The sequence below is a fragment of the Microtus oregoni genome, unplaced genomic scaffold (assembly GCF_018167655.1).
Source record: "Microtus oregoni isolate MIOR12 unplaced genomic scaffold, Mior012 000012F_ref0000307, whole genome shotgun sequence".
NCBI lineage: Eukaryota > Metazoa > Chordata > Mammalia > Rodentia > Cricetidae > Microtus > Microtus oregoni.
This window is the reverse complement of record NW_024543071.1, coordinates 1908817-1926207: the sequence shown is the minus strand read 5'-3', so window position 1 is coordinate 1926207 and position 17391 is coordinate 1908817. Positions and strand designations below refer to the sequence as shown.

The 17391-nt window shown below is 39.2% G+C and overlaps 1 protein-coding gene across 1 annotated transcript in view; it reads right to left on the bottom strand.

Moving 5' to 3' along the window:
• Window positions 1-17391, bottom strand: part of Pdzd8 (PDZ domain containing 8) — a 65385-nt gene that overhangs the window by 32625 nt on the left and 15369 nt on the right. The window contains exon 2 of the mRNA XM_041661543.1: window positions 8234-8356. Within this exon, the coding sequence (XP_041517477.1) occupies window positions 8234-8356 (123 nt within the window). The remainder of the gene's footprint in view (window positions 1-8233; window positions 8357-17391) is intronic.

Sequence of the window (17391 nt, the reverse complement as noted above, 5' to 3'; positions counted from 1 at the left end):
TTGAGCTAGTGTCCAGTGTGCATGCTCATGCACTTTACAGATTGGGGTTATGAATTAGGGGTCTCTAACTACATTTAGCACACTTTTGCTTTCTGACCAGGGTAAAACTAGAAGAGAATGAAGCTCGACTGCACAAAGGCATGAGGTTATGAGCGTGCACAAGGTGAGCTTCTGAAGATGAATGGAAGCTACATTAAGAGACTGACCGTACACTTTAAATGATGCGTGCTACCTGGATTATATATCACGAACCTGGTATGGGTCTGAGCTAGGTCCTCAGCATATGCCTTAGCGTTGTGTAGTTTGGTGTTCTTGTGAGACTCAACAGTGGAAGCGTCTCTGACTTTTTGCCTGTACTTAGAACTCTTTTTCTCCTACTGGGTTGCTTTGTCCAGCCCTGATATGAGGGTTTGGGCCCAGTCTTGTTAGGCCATGTTCAGTGGATACCCCTGGGAGGCGTGCTTTTTTTTATCGGAAAGGGAAAAGTGGATCTGGGGGAGAGAGGGTGGAAAGAAGGAGTGGAGAGAAACTATGGTTAGGATGTAATATATGAAAGAAGAACAAAAGTCTTTTTTTAAAAAAAATAAAAAGATGTTTTAAAGAAAAAATAATGGATAATTATACCAATAAATAATTATTTTTCTGAGACAGGATAATAAAATTTGTCAAGTACTGAAAATATAGCAAATGCTTGATTTACTATTATGTTCCATTATAATATTGAGACAAGATAAATTTCAATAAAATATAAAGTGATTATCTGACATAGATGTAAAAGACTGTATTAAAAGTATGGAACAAAATAAATGCCAAATGAAAATCATTAAAATGTTAAAAGATATTATCGTAAGTGTTTAGCATTATTCTTTTTTTTTTTTTTTTGATTTTTTGAGACAGGGTTTCTCCGTAGCTTTTAGTTCCTGTCTTGGAACTAGCTCTTGTAGACCAGGCTGGCCTCAAACTCACAGAGATCCACCTGCCTCTGCCTCCCGAGTGCTGGGATTAAAGGTGTGTGCCATCACGGCCCGGCAAGCATCATTCTTAAAAATGAAAAATTTAACCATAAAAGGGGCTACTTTTCCTGTAAAATAGTCTTGGAGGATTCACAAATAAATGCAAAGTAGAATTTTAACACCTAAATTATCCCCTCTTATAAACGAATTTTGAAATTCTGTATGAACAGGTTTCCATGAGGAACTAAATATTTTACCACAAATATGCACATAAAGCTATTCAAAGAATCATTTTTTTATTTTAAGATAAAATGGGCTTATATTTATGTGCTCTTTTATTTATTTCATAAAATTTATTATAAGGTTTGCAAATAAGTGGAAAAAAGCACATACCCTTTCTATTAAACTTTCATATGGAAACTGCTTCCCCTAATATGTGAAACAAAAAACAATAATACAATTTTAAGACTTTCTTCACATAATTAAACACTTGTTCTAGGAGGATATCGGAATGGAAGCATGACTTGACTCTCTAAATCTCCCCCATAAAAGCCCTCAATGTAACCAGAAAACAGAAGCAAACACATCTACAGCTACGACAAAGCCATAGCACTTTATGTGAGAGCGGTGAAGCTCACAATACTGCAGGGACAGGAACAGGGAAAAGAATGTAGCAGCCATGCTCACAGACAGCAGAAAACACCCAGCAGACAGTAGCCTGCTTTGACGTAAATAATTAATCTTAAAAAAAATTGTTAGTTTGTGACTTCTAGTCTACTGATACCAATCAGCCTGGTCCTATTTCAGGATCGTGGCTGCAGAAAAACAGTGGTAGGAGTGAGCAGAAGGAATCTGAAGTTTTAAGAATATTAAGTAAAAGGAGACACTGCAAAGCCAGCAGAGACAACTGATAAACACAGCACTTACTATACACCCTCAAGCTTGGATAGTGCCAGGAGAATGACGCTGGACTCCTTGTAGTGTTTTTGCACTTATATGACAAAGCAAGCCTGCGATCTATTATAAGACTAAACAAATAAATCAAAGTGCTGATGCTGCTGAGAGTTATAAAATATAAAATGGGAGAAGAGCCTAGGAAAGGAACAATTTCATGAGGATAGACTAGAAATGGACGTATCAGGTAAGAGGCCCAGATTATGACGTTTCAGATGGGGAACAAGAACTCTGTCAGGGATGGGCTAGACACCCTGTGTGTTGCATCCTGGTAAAGAATGTGGCTGCCTTCTGCCAATATCCTGAGAACTTGAGCGACGCTGAATTAAAAAACAATGGTCTGTTTTGTTTGGCATCGGGAGATGTCAAGACAGGAGAGCATTCAGGCTACGTCACGGTTATTGCTTTCTGCTCTCATCCAAGTCTACAGTGAAAAAGAGCAAAAAGTGGGGCAGAAAGTTATAAGAAATGTGCAGTTTAGTGAGGAAAATTGGGAGTGAATTCGAAGTTATAAATAAGAAAGGTTCAAAACTAGCTATATGTACCTAGTTATTACTAGCACGTTTAAAGAGAAACACTGCTCTGCACTGGGACAGGAGGAAAGGGGCTCACTCATTAAAGACTCTGTCTTATAAAAATATGGGGATATGCAGATAAAGGGGTTCTCTGCCTAAGAAACTATTTCACCAGGTCAGATACAAAGGTAATTGGAACTGTGGTCTAAGGGGACCAGGCTTCATCCCAGCTGAATGTAAAACCTGGCAGTGTGATCCACATGGCACTGGTTTCTCAGGAATGGCAGTATGTGGCAGAGTATCTGCAAAGAGGACACCGCCTGAAGCTGAAGGTGGACACTCCAGAATGCTACACACACCAGAATCACAGGTCATCTGCTGAGAAACGCTGAAGCAGAGTTGGCCTAGAGAGAAACCATCTGGGCGATACGTAGAAAAACTCGGGGACTGAGCTACCCAAGCCCTCTGAAGCCCAGACATAGTAAGGATTGATCAAAACATATACCCAGCATATGTTTAGCATCTGGGACGTGGTGAATCTGTCTAGGCAGAGAGTCTTACACTCTGAAGCATGCGCATCAAGGCGGAGGGATATTTTGGGTGTCATCCTCTATTGCCTGTCATCTTAGCTTTTGAAACAGAAACTCTCATTGAACCTGAAGTTCTTTTTCAGCTGAGCTGAGTAGGCAGCAAGCTCCCAGGATCTGTTTGCCCCCACACACCAATGAGGGGTTATTGGCTCATGCAACTATGCCCAGTTTCTAAGTGGGTGCTGGGATGAATTAAAACTTAGGTCTTTTTGCTTGCGTAACAATCACTCAAAAAAGACTTTAACTGTGGACATCTAGACAGTGTTGGATTAAAGTTAAAGACTAGGTGGCGGGGGGGGGGGGCGACTTTTGAAGTTGGACTGAACACATTTTGCATTGTGAGATGACCAGGAGCTAATGGAGACCAGAGGAGGAAGATTACAGCGTAAAAGTGTTGTGATTGAATGTCAAATTGACAAGAAGTAGACTTGTGATAATTACTCTTGATCGTTAGATTTGACGGAACTTAGAATCACCTTGGAAATAAACTATGGCCATGACTATGAGGGGTTCCTAGGTTAGGGTAACTGATAGGAGAACACTCACCCTAAATATGGGCAGCACCAGCCAATGGGCCAAGGGTCCTGGCCAGAGGAGAAAGGGAGTTGCACAATCTCATTCCTCTCTCTCTGATTAGTAGCTTCACACTCCTGCCACATGCATGCCTTCCTCACCATGATGGACTGTCAACAAAAATGATCCCTTCCTTCTCTGCTAGGCTTCGATCACAGCAACAAGAACTGTAACTACTACAGACAGTGAGGAATTATAACTGCTGAAAACTACAGGTCTTCAGATCACAGCACCAAGAAATAAACAGGTAAGGGAGGTACAGGAAGAGAGAAGGGCAAACGCTTGTGGGCTTCTATGTCTACCATACTTAACATTGAAAACAACAAACTTTTAAAGGTGTATTTTTAGAACCCAAGGAAACAACACCCTAAAAGCTGCTGAGAGAACACAGGACTTAGAACAGAGCAAATGTTACTCAGTGAAGATCTGACCTGCACTAGCATTGTCCAGCTCAAAGGAGAACAGACTGCCCTGAATGGACTGCGGTGGAGTGCAGCACCCTCATAACAAACTTTACTGATCATGATTTTGTTTTTCAAAGTGTTGATAAAATTAGCCTCTCAATGTATCTATTACATCACACTATATCTTTCACATAACAATATGATAAATCCCTCTTAGAACTGAGAGCCAGAATCATTTTCTCTTCAACATGTGCAATTTAATAGAAAATATGTGAACTTTAAAAAAATAACTACCTTGACTTAGTAGCTCTATAATGTATGCATATTTTAAAGCATGTCACAAAAGATAGACACATTTTGTCAGCTAAAAAAGTTAAAGTTAAAAAAAGTAAACTAAGATTCTTTAAGTTTCATTTGTAGTGGGGGAACTGATCTCTGTATGGCTGTTATTGAGGCAATTTAACTTCTTAACATATACATTTGAGGTCTTTTTTTTTCTTTTGAGACAGGGTTTCTCTGTGGCTTTGGAGCCTGTCCTGGAACTAGCTCTTGTAGACCAGACAGGGCTCAAACTCACAGAGATCCACCTGTTAGGAATCTTCCCTAACGCGAGCTCTCTGCCAATGCAAATTTCCAATCAAGCCAAATCAAAACAAGCCAAATCAAGAAATATTCAGGTTTAATGGGATTCCTGTGCTCTCTGGTGGGAGTGGGAGCCGGGAGACTGGGAACAGGACCACCAGGTGAAATTTGGGAGCTCACATAAATACTCTGTGGGAGTGGTCCTGATCCCACATGCTGGGATCTGGAGTCCAGACCTATACAGCTCTCAGGCCTGGGGAGCTGGGGTCTAGGCTCTAACCTGCCTCTGCCTCTGCCTCCCAAGTGCTGGGATTAAAGACGTGCACCACCCCACCCCCAACTCCCGGCTACACTTGAGTTTTACAACCATCTCTAACTCCAGTCACAAGGGGATCAGATGCCCTCTTCTGACTTCTGCACGTACCAGACACACATATGGTAGACATACATACTTCAAGCAAACCAATCATACACATAAAAAATAAATATATCTTAAAATTTCATTGGGAAAATATATTCTCAAAATCTTTTAACATATTAGTTTGATAAAAACCTTCATGCATGCTTTTAAGTCTACAATTACTTCAAAATAAATAGATAAAATGTTTAAAAACTATTCTGATGTGGGGCAGTAATCTATATTCTGTCAAATATATTTTAAATAAATGCTGTTTGAACAGTAGCCAGGCAGGAAGTATAGGCGAGACAACAAGACAGGAAGTAGAGGTGGGGCAATGAGAACAGGAGAATGCTGGGAAGGAGGAAGCCCCACCACAGAAGAAGCAAGGTGTGACTGCCTCGCTGAAAAGGTACTGAGCCATGCGGGTAACATGTACTAGAATAATGGGCTAATATAAGTTATAAGAGTTAATAAGAAGCCTGAGATACTGGGCCAATCAGTTTATAAGTAATGTAGACCTCTGTATAATTTATTTGAGACTTAACGACTGCAGGAACTGGGCAGGACAGAAAACTCAATCAACACTATTCACACACAAATTTTTCATTATTTCAAAGTGAACAGTTTAAAAAAATAAAGTTTTTATAAGAGCCATGGCTGACAACAGATAGTGAGCATCATATTCCATTTCATAGATTAGGAGAAAAATTACTGGAAGTTTTTTTTTTTAGTATTTATTCATTTATTTATTAGTTGGGGTGTGTGTGCGAGTGTGCTCGCACGTGCATGTGTGTATGTGTGTAATTACTAAAACCCCATCAAACTTCAGCTCATCACAGCAAGCCAATTCAGAACTTTACCTATCTATGTTCAAATGATTTAAGAAACATTTTTAATTGTCTTACATTTAAATGTTTTATTCATTAAAAAATTTTCATATCAGTAAGTAATTATGGTGAAAATTATCTCAAAGGTATTAGGCCTTTATGTCATCTCCAAAATGCAAAATTACAAATAAATGCACTTTTATCTTTCTTTCCATTTTGCCCCTTCTGCTATAATTTTCTGTTTTGGAGATGATAATAAACTAAGAATTTTATATTCAAAACAAGATAGTTGAAATAATACTATGAAAATTTCTCAATTTGAATCACATAAAACCTATCTGAATAGGAAGTTCTATGTTTATATTAAGTAAAAAAGAATTCTATACTAAGGAACAATATAAGCTTTAATAAGAATGGGAGGTGGGCAAAGAAACAGTTCAGTGATTAAGAGAAACTGCTGCTCTTGCGGAGGACCTGGGTTCAGTTCCCAGCACCATGTGGCAGCTGAGTGTCCATAACTACAGTTCCAGGGGATCAGAACCTTCTTGTGGCTTCTGCCCGCACCAGGCACACACAGTTCACTAACATACCTGCAGGCAAAATCCTCACACACATAAAATGAAAATAAATAAATAAATCTTAAAGAATAATAGAATATACGTGATGGTTAATCTTGGCTGTCAACTTAAATAAACATGGATCCTCTAAGACGCACACTTCTGTGTGGGTTTGTAAAGTGATTTCCCAGAAAAGATCCTCCCTCAGAGCAGGAAACACCTTTCCCTAGCAGCCCATGTGTAAAGAGATTCAAGTAAAAAAATAACATTGCTTTTGCCTGCCTGCCTGCACTTCCTACTGATGAGAACATCTATCTACCCTATTTTGTTTAAACAGAAAAAGGGGAAATGATGGAGGAAGGTCATTGGTTAATTATAATAAAGAAACTGCTTGGCCCTCATAGGTTAAAACATAGGTGGGAGGAGTAAACAGAACAGAATGCTGGGAGGAAGAGGAAGTGCGCTCAGAGGCCATGCTCCCCTCTCCTGAACAGACGCGATCGATGAAGCTCCGACCCAGGATGGACGTAGGCTAGAATCTTCCCGGTAAGCGCACCTAGGGGTGATACACACATTATTAGAAATGGGCTAGTCCAGGTGCGAGAGTTAGCAGAGAAGAGGCTAGATATAATGGGCCAAGCAGTGTTTAAAAGAATACAGTTTGTGTGTTGTTATTTTGGGTAAAGCTAGCCGGTGGCAGGAGTTGGGTGGCGGAATGCGACCCGCAGCTCCCACAATACCCTACTACTCGAGTACTTATTTGTATTAAGAGTTAGAAATGAAAAATGTAAAAGTGGTAAGTAGTTGGTGGCATAAACAAGCATCACAAGAATGCAGTTAAGGTCAGTGTATTGTATTTAGAATGCTGAGCAGATAATAAGGAGGTAGCTTTGGAGTGGACCAAGACAGGCTAGTTTCAAAAAGCATGAGGCAGTATGGGTCAAGAAGGCAGATGACAGACAGTAAGGAGCTGTCATTTAAGATGTCTAGGCTGAAAGTGGCAGGCTGTGGTCCAAACCCAGACTCATTCTCTTTTATGTGGGCTATCAAAAGATTTTACATTTTTAAGTGGTTAAAAAACAGTCACAGTGCTCAGTACATGCCAGGCCCATCCATTTATACATTGCCTGTGACTGGTTCTGCACTGCACAGCAGAGTTGGGGAGATCACAGTGCCCTGACTTTCTGGAGGAAATTTGTCAGACCCTCTCCTAAGAAGGCCCTTGTAGCTGACACACTATGAGTGAGGGCTGCAGAGAAGGCAGGAAAAAGAAGCTGGATAAAGAGACGCTTGTGTATCAGGGAAAGATCTGGATGCCATCTAGGAGCAAGAAGGAAGCTACTGAGCTCTCAGTAGGAGAGTGACAATAGATTTGCAGTTTAAAGGTCATTCTGGCTGTCATAGTGGGAACCAAGTGTTAGGAATGAATGGTAAAGCTAGTGTAGTCATTGATTTAGGCAAGAAATGAACACAGCTTGGACTCTGCTGGTGAAACACTGAAGCTCAGAAAGACTACTTTCAAATGCGCAGGGTTGGTTCAAAGTCTGGTTTAGTCAATTCAGTGAGCATTTTTAATAATCACAATTCTCAAAACTACTATGCTAGGAATGCTCTTCAAAAGGAAAGGATAAAAATGTCACTACAGGAATGTACATGTAAAAACAAATATTCCAAGTGTCTTTCTAAAGACACATTCTAAAATATGATTAATATTTTTGCAAACTGGAAAAGACTATTTTCATTAAATTTATGCTTTAACCATTTAATGTAAAAAAATAATACAATATAAACTAACATAAAAACAGAATAAGCAGTCCTAAGTACATATCTATCATATTTTCTTGCCCACATGTAGTAAAGAGAAAACAAAGAACATACCTGCTACATTCTAACAATGTAACTTTCAGCCGGCCTTCAGTAAGTGCCCACTGTTGAATATGAATAAGTTCTTCATCTTCTTCAAATCCTTGCAAGGCTTGGTATGGAAAAAACGGCTTAAACCTGACAAAAGTAAAGATAAGTCTAAATTTCTGAATAATAATCATAGCTTGGAGCATAACGAATACCTGCCTGTTTAACAAAAGACTCAAAACAGTTAATAATGCATTAGCTCTACAAAACCAAAATGTAACACCTGGAAGCAAGAGTGACTTCTCTGTATCACCCACGAGTTGTGGCTTTGTGGACACCCTTACTGACAAGCCCAGGACACTTAGAATACAGAAAAGGGTAATCCAAGAGGCCCTCAAGTTTTGATGGAGACAGATTCTTTGGATCAGATGAGAAGTTCCTACAATACATGGTCAAAATCCAGAATGTATTGTCAGTGGACACAAAATGATAGTGATTGGTACACAACAATAAAATAATAGTAGCAAACAGCAGCAACAGTAATTACTGTTATTTGCTGGCAATGGGAATTGCTTTATATGAGTTATCTTAATGTTCACACTCTATGCTGGGTGTTACTATACACTCCACTCTCCAGATAGAGAAATTTAGAATGGTTACTAAAGGTGTAATTCAACTTTACACACACAGCAGGACCCAACCAGAATTCAAGCTAAACTGACTTTATCAAAGCCCAAACTATGAAACATCTTAGCTACCTATGACTTACTGGAGCACTGTGATAATTATTATCATTATAATGATAATTATTATTATCATTAATAATCTTTTGCTTATGGAAGTGCCTGAGCTTAGTTAGAAATTGGAGGAGTTTAAAAAGAGCAGAACATTAACTTCAACCACAATTCATACTCTTCCACTAAAGTACAGAACAAGAAGATGATAAAAACTTGGCTTGAAGCTCTGTGATTTTCAACCCACACTAGCCATGACATTTACCTGTTCAGAAAATTTTAAGGTTTAAAAGAACAAGCAAAAAAAACATCTGGGTGTGGTGACATACATCTGTAATCCTACCTACTAAAGAGGTTAGGGCCTCTTGATCATTTGAACCCAGAGGTTAAAACCAGCGTAGATTACACAGCAAGATTGATTCTAAGAGATTTTGTCACTGAGATTCTCAGTCTCACATACAAAATCCATCACAATTCATCTTTCTTCTTTTGTTTTTTGTTTGTTTTTGTTTTTTAGAGACAGGATTTCTCTTTGTAACAGTTCTGGCTGTCCTGGAACTCACTTTGTAGACAAGGCTGGCCTCAAACTCACAGAGAGACACCTGACTCTACCTCCCAGGCATATGCCCACCACCATGCCCAGCCACAATTCATCTTTCTAATCATGCATCCGCTTAATGTAACAAGTCTTTTCTGTCTACGAAGTCACTGCTGGTCACTTAAGCCTTGCAATCTCCAGTATGGCCTCATCTCACAACTGCCTGTGCCTCTCACAAACCAGAGTGCCTCATGCACTCAGCATTTCAGTACGGTTGAGCTGATTTATAAAACACAAACACTAAAAATTAAACACTTGGAGGCTATCAACAGTGTACTACGGTTTACCTGGAAAGGCGCTGATAGAAGAGGGAAGTCCTACTTGCCAGTAAATGGGAATAAAGGAAAAATCTATTGAAGGAAGAAGTAGGAACATGGTCAATGCCAATTGCTTTATTCTGGTTTTAAACTAGAATAAAAAGCAGAAGGCCCCTCAGTTTCTCCAAAATTTTACAGTAATTTGCTTTTGAAGCCATTTGACTTAGACATACTCTAAATTCTTTGAGATTAAAAAAAAAGGGTCAGAAGTGAGATTTTTCATATTAATACAATATTGTATTTGATAGCTTTGAACACATATGCCTTACAGCCTCTGAAGAACATATAAAAATCTATTAATGCTTTAAAAATTACAAATATCATTACATTCTCTAGAAACAATGTTAATATTCTAAGTTATTTAGTTAAATTACAGCTGTTCTAAGACTCTATCTCCTTGTCAAAACACATCACAATTCTCAGAGGAGCATTAAACAGTATATGATATATAGTCTAATCTGAATTTATTAATACCTACAGTGTTTTGCTAAGAATGCTTATACATAAAATACATTAGAATCAGAAATATGCATTCCACTTAAGACGAATATACTGAAAAGGGTATAGCTGTCATTCAGCAAGCCAGTCAAAGAATAAGCCTTGTTGATACTCATGGGAGACCTGCCCTTCCTAAACAGAAACAGGGGATGGGGAGTGAGAGAGGGACTGGGAAGAGAAGAGGGAAAGGAATCTGCAACAAGGATGTAAAATAAACAACAACAACAAAAATGTATAGGGTAGATGTTGGGTGGGAGGGATGGGACAGGACATTTGGCTTTCAAAACTGCTTAAGACAAAGCCTTTCCCTCCCCATAAGGAAGCCCAACAACAAAGGCGGCTGCTGCTCCTCTGTCTTTACCTTTCCACTCTACCGTCTCCTGCCAACCTATCAATTAAAAATGGTAGTTTTCCCACTCAGGCTCGCAGAAAATTAGCAAGTTATCCGCACTTCCTCCTACTGTAGAAAACTTAAATACTAATTTTAGAAAGGCTAGAATTAAGGAAGACAGTGTGAGATCATCTAACCCGCTCCCCAGTAAAATCTGTGAATTTTTTTGGAAGAAAATTAAAAACAAAACAACATCTCTGAAACAGCCTTAAGGGCAAATAGTAAATGAAGAAACATCTATCCAAAATAATTCTATAAAAACTTAGTAAGAAAACCAAGTCTGACAAATGAACCAAGATGGCTGGCTCCCTATCTTCTTGATAAAATCAGGGAGGCAGACTCTGCTTCAGACTGATATAGCTCTGAGTAAAGGGCTTTGTCTCTGGAAGGAGAAGGATTGATCAGTGTTCTCGCCAATCCCCTAGCTACCTACCTACCTGTGAGGCTAAGTTCTCAACAGGGCAGTAGAGAGGTGACGACTCTGTCCTTTGATTTGTGGAAAGAGGCGTCTACTTTGGGTACAGCACCCTGAGAAAACACCACCGAGGCCCTAATTGCCTATTACCTGGCCCAGAGTTCCACAGGGAGAACAGCTGAAGCTCATCGACCTGCCTGTGGCAACCCAGTGCTCAGTTCCTAACGTTGGGGTTTCTTTTTCACCCAGAGAAAACCCTTCCAATGTTTCCTCCTTTCCACACTCCTCTCAGAGTCTTGGCACAGATGCTGTGCTGAGATGAGGAGGAGGCACAGAGCAGGTCAAAACTCTCTCCAAATCTCTCTAACAAAGCCAATTTGGTGCACAACAGACTATGGAAACTCATTGAAGATTCAAGGGCTCGGGGAACATACACCCTAAGACAGGCTCCTGAGCTTCCACAGGAGAACCATGTTAATTTAAAAGAGCTGGGAGCATTTCTCCTAGGATCAGACAAATATCAAGCACCTACTACAGAAACTGCTGCCGAAGGAGTCACACTTTACTGGGATTAGTCTGAAGAAGAGCACTCTATACTTCACAGCACTGTCAGAAACAACAGACTCAAGATCAGAAGCTGAACACTGAGACACAGATGGTACTAGAATAATCCAGACAGTAACTAGAAAACAAGCAAACACCTAGGCCTGCGGTACACCCTATAAACCCAGCACAAATCTTAAGCTGAGGGTCAGCCTGGGCTACATGCTAAGGTCCTGTTTGGAAGATCACGTGTGGTAACAAAGGAGAAGGGCGAGTTTACTGAAGTGGTGCAGCACAGGGAGCTGGGGAGCTGGGAGAGGGTAAACCAAAGCTGAGCATGAGTGAAAACGTCACTAAAAATTCAGTCCCAAAACAAACAAAGCAGTTACAAGCACTGGGGTAGGAGAGAGTAGTGCCCACAAATTCCTAAAACGTATTACCTGAAACTTCTAGTTTCTACCAAAAAAATTTACAAAACTTCAGACAAACAGGAAAATGTGATCCATCCAACATGGAAATGAAAATAATAGTTAAAACAACTGCTTATGAGAGTTAACAGACTATAGATGTCATCCATTTAAAACTGGTCATTCTATCGGGAAAAAGGCAGAAGTATGGTAAGAAAAGGTATAAACTAAATCATCTATCTTCAGAGGTTAAATAGTCGAGAACACTACAGCTGGGTCAAAAACAGCTGTGACATTACTGGAGCTAGACCTACCTACACTTAGCAGCTACTAAGAAGAGAAACAGTAGCAAATGCTCACTCCTAGACAGTGAGACTTGGAGCAGTAACTTGGAAAATTTTATAAAAATCTTTCTGTTTAGGCTGTGGCTCAATGTTAAAGTAGGTCCTGGGCTAAATTTTTTTTTTTTGTTTTTGTTTTTTTTTCGAGACAGGGTTTCTCTGTGGCTTTGGAGCCTGTCCTGGAACTAGCTCTGTAGACCAGGCTGGTCTCGAACTCACAGAGATCCGCCTGCCTCTGCCTCCCGAGTGCTGGGATTAAAGGCGTGCGCCACCCCCGCCCGGCGGGCTAAATTTTTAACACCAAATAAATCCTATTTGATTTTTAACTCATACGCATTAACTAAAACAAGGAGAGACGGGACCAAATACTAGGGGATGTGAAACTGCTAGATTATACAATTAGAAAATTATTGTTCTGTATTAAATCTGAGAATACATACAAGCTTATGACCCAGCAATCCTAGCCCAAATAGTATCTAAAATAAATGTACACAAGGTTCATGAAAAGACATGTGTAAAACCATTCATAATAACACTAAGCATTTCACTGAGGCATATACAATCTACAGGAAATAAAATGAAACAAATTATAACTATATGCACAAACATTTAATCAAAGAAGCTAAACCAAAAGTGGAAAAATGAGTGAACAAAACATAATTAAATTTTTAAAGTTAAAAACCAGGACAAAAAGTGTTAAAAATTAGAAAAAACTAGAGGTCAGAAGAGTAGTTACTTTAGGTCAAGCTTCTTCCTTTGTTTGATGTTTCTCTCTCTGTCTCTGTGTGTGTGTGTGTGTGTGTATGTTGTTCTGTGCAGGCACGCATGTGTGATGTGTGAACACCAGGGGACAACCTCGTGTGTCATCCTTCGAGAGAGTGTCTGTCACAGTCCTGAAGCGTACCCGTCATGCTTCACTGGCTGGTCAGCAAACCCCAAGGATCCTCCTGGACCACCTTCCCAGTACTGGATTACAAGCATACCACATGCCCAGCATTTTAATCTGGGTTTATGGAACTGAACTCAGGTCCTCACACAGATTTTATTGCTATTTATCGTGTCAAAATTCTGAGCAAAAGTGTCACAATTACAGACTTTTCAGACAGTGAGTTAAATCTTCAATTAATGTTTAAGGACAAGAAACAAGTTTGATTTTTAAATGTGTGTTACATTAGGATATTAAATATATATTAAAATATTTAATTTATATTTTAAACCTACAGAAGAGCTAACCTTTCTTCTCATATGGATGACAGAATCTTTTGTAACATCTAAAATATGTTTTTACTCTAAAATGTCTTTTCAGGATTGTTCTGTAAAACACCCTGAATGCCAGCTGGTGACATCTCCATCACATGGCAGTAGTAAAACTGTTTGCAAACACTGTGATCTTTAGAGACGGGTTTACCACAAACCCAGCATAAAAATATGCTGAGGTCTAGAGTTACTCGACCTTAGTCAGCCTATGTATTCTTTCCTGGAGAACAAATTTACTGGCGTTTTCAGCCCAGTAAAAGTCAAACCCTTTTATAGTTAGTTTTAAAAAGGACACAGACCCTCGATGCAGAGCAAGAATTCTCCCTCTAGAAATACCCAGGCAAAGGCAAGCTGAAGATTTGTCAAGGAAGCAAAGCATTGTGAAAAGAACACAAAGTTTTAAACAATACAAACAGAGATGGCAGCTTGACTCCATTATGTAACAAAGTATATGATTTCAAGGAGGTTTTTCATCTCCTATTTCTTGTTCCAAAGTGTATGTGTGTGAGAGGGAGAGACTGTACTCTCTCTCCAAAGTGTATGTGTGTAAGGGGGAGAGACTGTACTCTCTCTCTGTGAGAAGATGAAGTTTTTTTTTTTATTCTAACACTTCCTAAACTGCAAGGTAGCACACAAATGCTATCTGCTAAACACAGAATTCTTCAAGCACCTATGTCACCTCTGAAGTACCTGTCAACCCTCTTTAAAAGTCTGTGCTGTGTTTATAAAGGACAGACACATGGTGCCTTCTACACCCATATACCAGATTTCAGCGCATGATGTAAGAAAGCACATTTTCTTCAAGAGTGACTTTTTTCAACTACATGATAACCAAAACTAATATGAACACTGTCAATCAATAAACAGGAGAGAAGTTTAAGGTTTAAACATCTGGGGCAACTGCCTCATTTTCTCAAGGGAACCAAAGGCACTGAAAAGTAAAGTGACGGGCCTACACACCTAGTTTATCAGAACTAGTATCACAACAGCTAAGCCTTCTTATACAGCCACCATTTACAAGGGAGGCAGTTCAAGGAGCTCTGTCTATATTAACCTATTTAACCCTTAAACACAAATGTAACAGCATTTCCTCCTTTTAATTTTTAACTGGTTAAAAACGTAGCATGTATTATATGTAACATTCAGTCAGAAGAGTATCATAAAAGTAATTTTAAAATATCCTATAATGCTTTTTCAAAAGCATGGAATAAAACCGGACTCGCTGAACATAGCGGACAATGAGGACTGCTGAGAAGTCAAGAACAATGGCACTGGGTTTTGATCCTACTGCACGTACTGGCTTTGTGGGAGCCTAGGCTGTTTGGATGTTCACCTTACTAGACCTGGAAGGAGGTGGGAGGTCCTTGGACTCCCCACAGGGCAGGGAACGCTGACTGCTCTTTGGGTGATGAGAGAGGGGGAGTTGATTGGGGGAGGGGGAGGGAAATGGGAGGCGGTGGCAGGGAGGAGACAGAAATCTTTAATAAATAAATTAATTAATTAAAAAATATCCTATAATGTAAAAGAGAAAAATTAGGAACTAAAGAGAATAGAGATACAACCAAGTCTGAAAACAGAGGCACATTCAAGGCCATTAAAGCTGCATTTGAACCTACCAATCTGATGATCTTCCCCACTTTAGGTGGACGATATGTTATTCTTATTCTTAATGGCATTGGCAAAAGCTAAGACTAGTGTGCTAATAAAATAATATGGACTGTATTGTTCATCTATTCTTAGGACAGGGATCTGGGAAGTAGGTGGTAAGAATCAAGAAGGAACAAAAAAGAAGGAGAAAATTTAGATACAACTCAGATACCTTTCACTGGGATTTCATATCAGTTTCATCTGAATGAAGAACAGTTCTCTACTCATTGCTAGCCCTCACTCCCCACTGCTGTATTCCATGTCCGTTTTAATAATCATAATCCCTCTTTGTCTTCTCTTTGAATTCCTTTTTATATTTTCTGATTTCCCCATAACCTTTCTGTTTGTTTTTAACAAGGCAATTTAAAGTAGTGCTATTTACTTGTTCTTCACTTTGGCTCTAATATTTACTAGGTTTTAGGCAAGTTCAATTTTTGAGTTTTGTTTGTTTGTTTGTTTTTTGGTTTTTCGAGACAGGGTTTCTCTGTGGTTTTTTGGAGCCTGTCCTGGAACTAGCTCTTGTAGACCAGGCTGGTTTCGAACTCACAGAGATCCGCCTGCCTCTGCCTCCCAAGTGCTGGGATTAAAGGCATGCGCCACCACTGCCCGGCTTTGAGTTTTATTTGTAAGAGACAGTAAGATGCTCATCTTGTACCAGTACTTTAGGAATTAGATTAGAAGTTTCTCATAAAGCATGTGCCACACTGATAAGCTCCAGAAATACTTGATATCAAACTTTCCATGTTAAGGCTGGTCTTTTATAGGCATGTCAGGGAGCAAATTCATCCTCCTCCACAACGAAGCATTTCAGAACTTCACCATGTACTCAAGATTTTACAATCATGGCTAGTTCTCTTCCCTGAACTTTAGATAACCCTGATTTCAGCACCCGTAATTAGTACCTTGCATGTAAGTATCAATTAACAATTGCAAAAGAACAAATCAACAATAAACAGTATGCCTCCCCATTTTAGTATTCCTAGCCATTAAATTTTATAACTACATTTATATTTTAAAATTGTCTTAAGGAAACCCACAGAGAATTGCTTTATTCATGGACTTTCCTGGTGTGTACTATTGATGACCAGTCTATGCTTTAAGAAATTGTTTAATTTCTATACATCTATGGAGGGGAAAAAAAAACCACTCCTAAATAGTTATGATACTAAGAACAAGAACAACAAATATTGTCCTAAGTCCTTCCCTCACTAACTGCCTCTATATTTTCTACCTAGGAATAGTTTTATTTTTCAAACTCTTAATTCTACAGAAACATAAATCAAGATGTATCTAGTCTTGAGAACGTAGGGCAGTGGTAAATGCTTATCTAGCATGGGAAAGGCTCTGGGTTCCATTCCTGGGCACTAACACAAAAAAGCAATAAATCAATCAATCTAGCGTTAGTAAGATGACTTGCCAAGAAAAGCCACTAGCTGCTAAGCTTGACAATCAAGTTCAATCTCTGGGACCCACACAGTAGAACTCCCGCAGGTAATCCTCTGACCTCCATACAGGGAGCTCTGTATACATGTGTCCCCTATAAAATTTACAGTCTAAAATTTTCGGCTTTCACAAAGCAAAACAGTTGGTAAATCTCTTCCTCTGGACCACATCACTCCAGCAATATCTTAGAATAAGAGAATGCAAAAAGTACCGTTTGTTACATTCCTAGTACTTCTGTAAATCACACTGTATGTTCACATGTATCCTTGATTCTGACAACTCATAACAATATGTGGAACTTAATAAGCAGTATTTTCTGTATGTGAAGACTAAGATGAGACACTCAAGTACTCTGTTTGCCATAACACAATAAATGGCACAGCTAACACTGCAGCAGATCCACTCACTCCTATGTCTTGCACCTCTACAGGAACTATCAGTACTAAATAGTAGTTGAAAATAATGTCTATATTGAATCGTCGTCAACGGTAACAAAGGAACAAACAGGAACAGCAGTCCCCTTTATGTATAGTGTAAACAAACAGCAGGTTAAAATAGTGGTTTGCAAACACTTTGTTCTCAGGGTCCTCATAC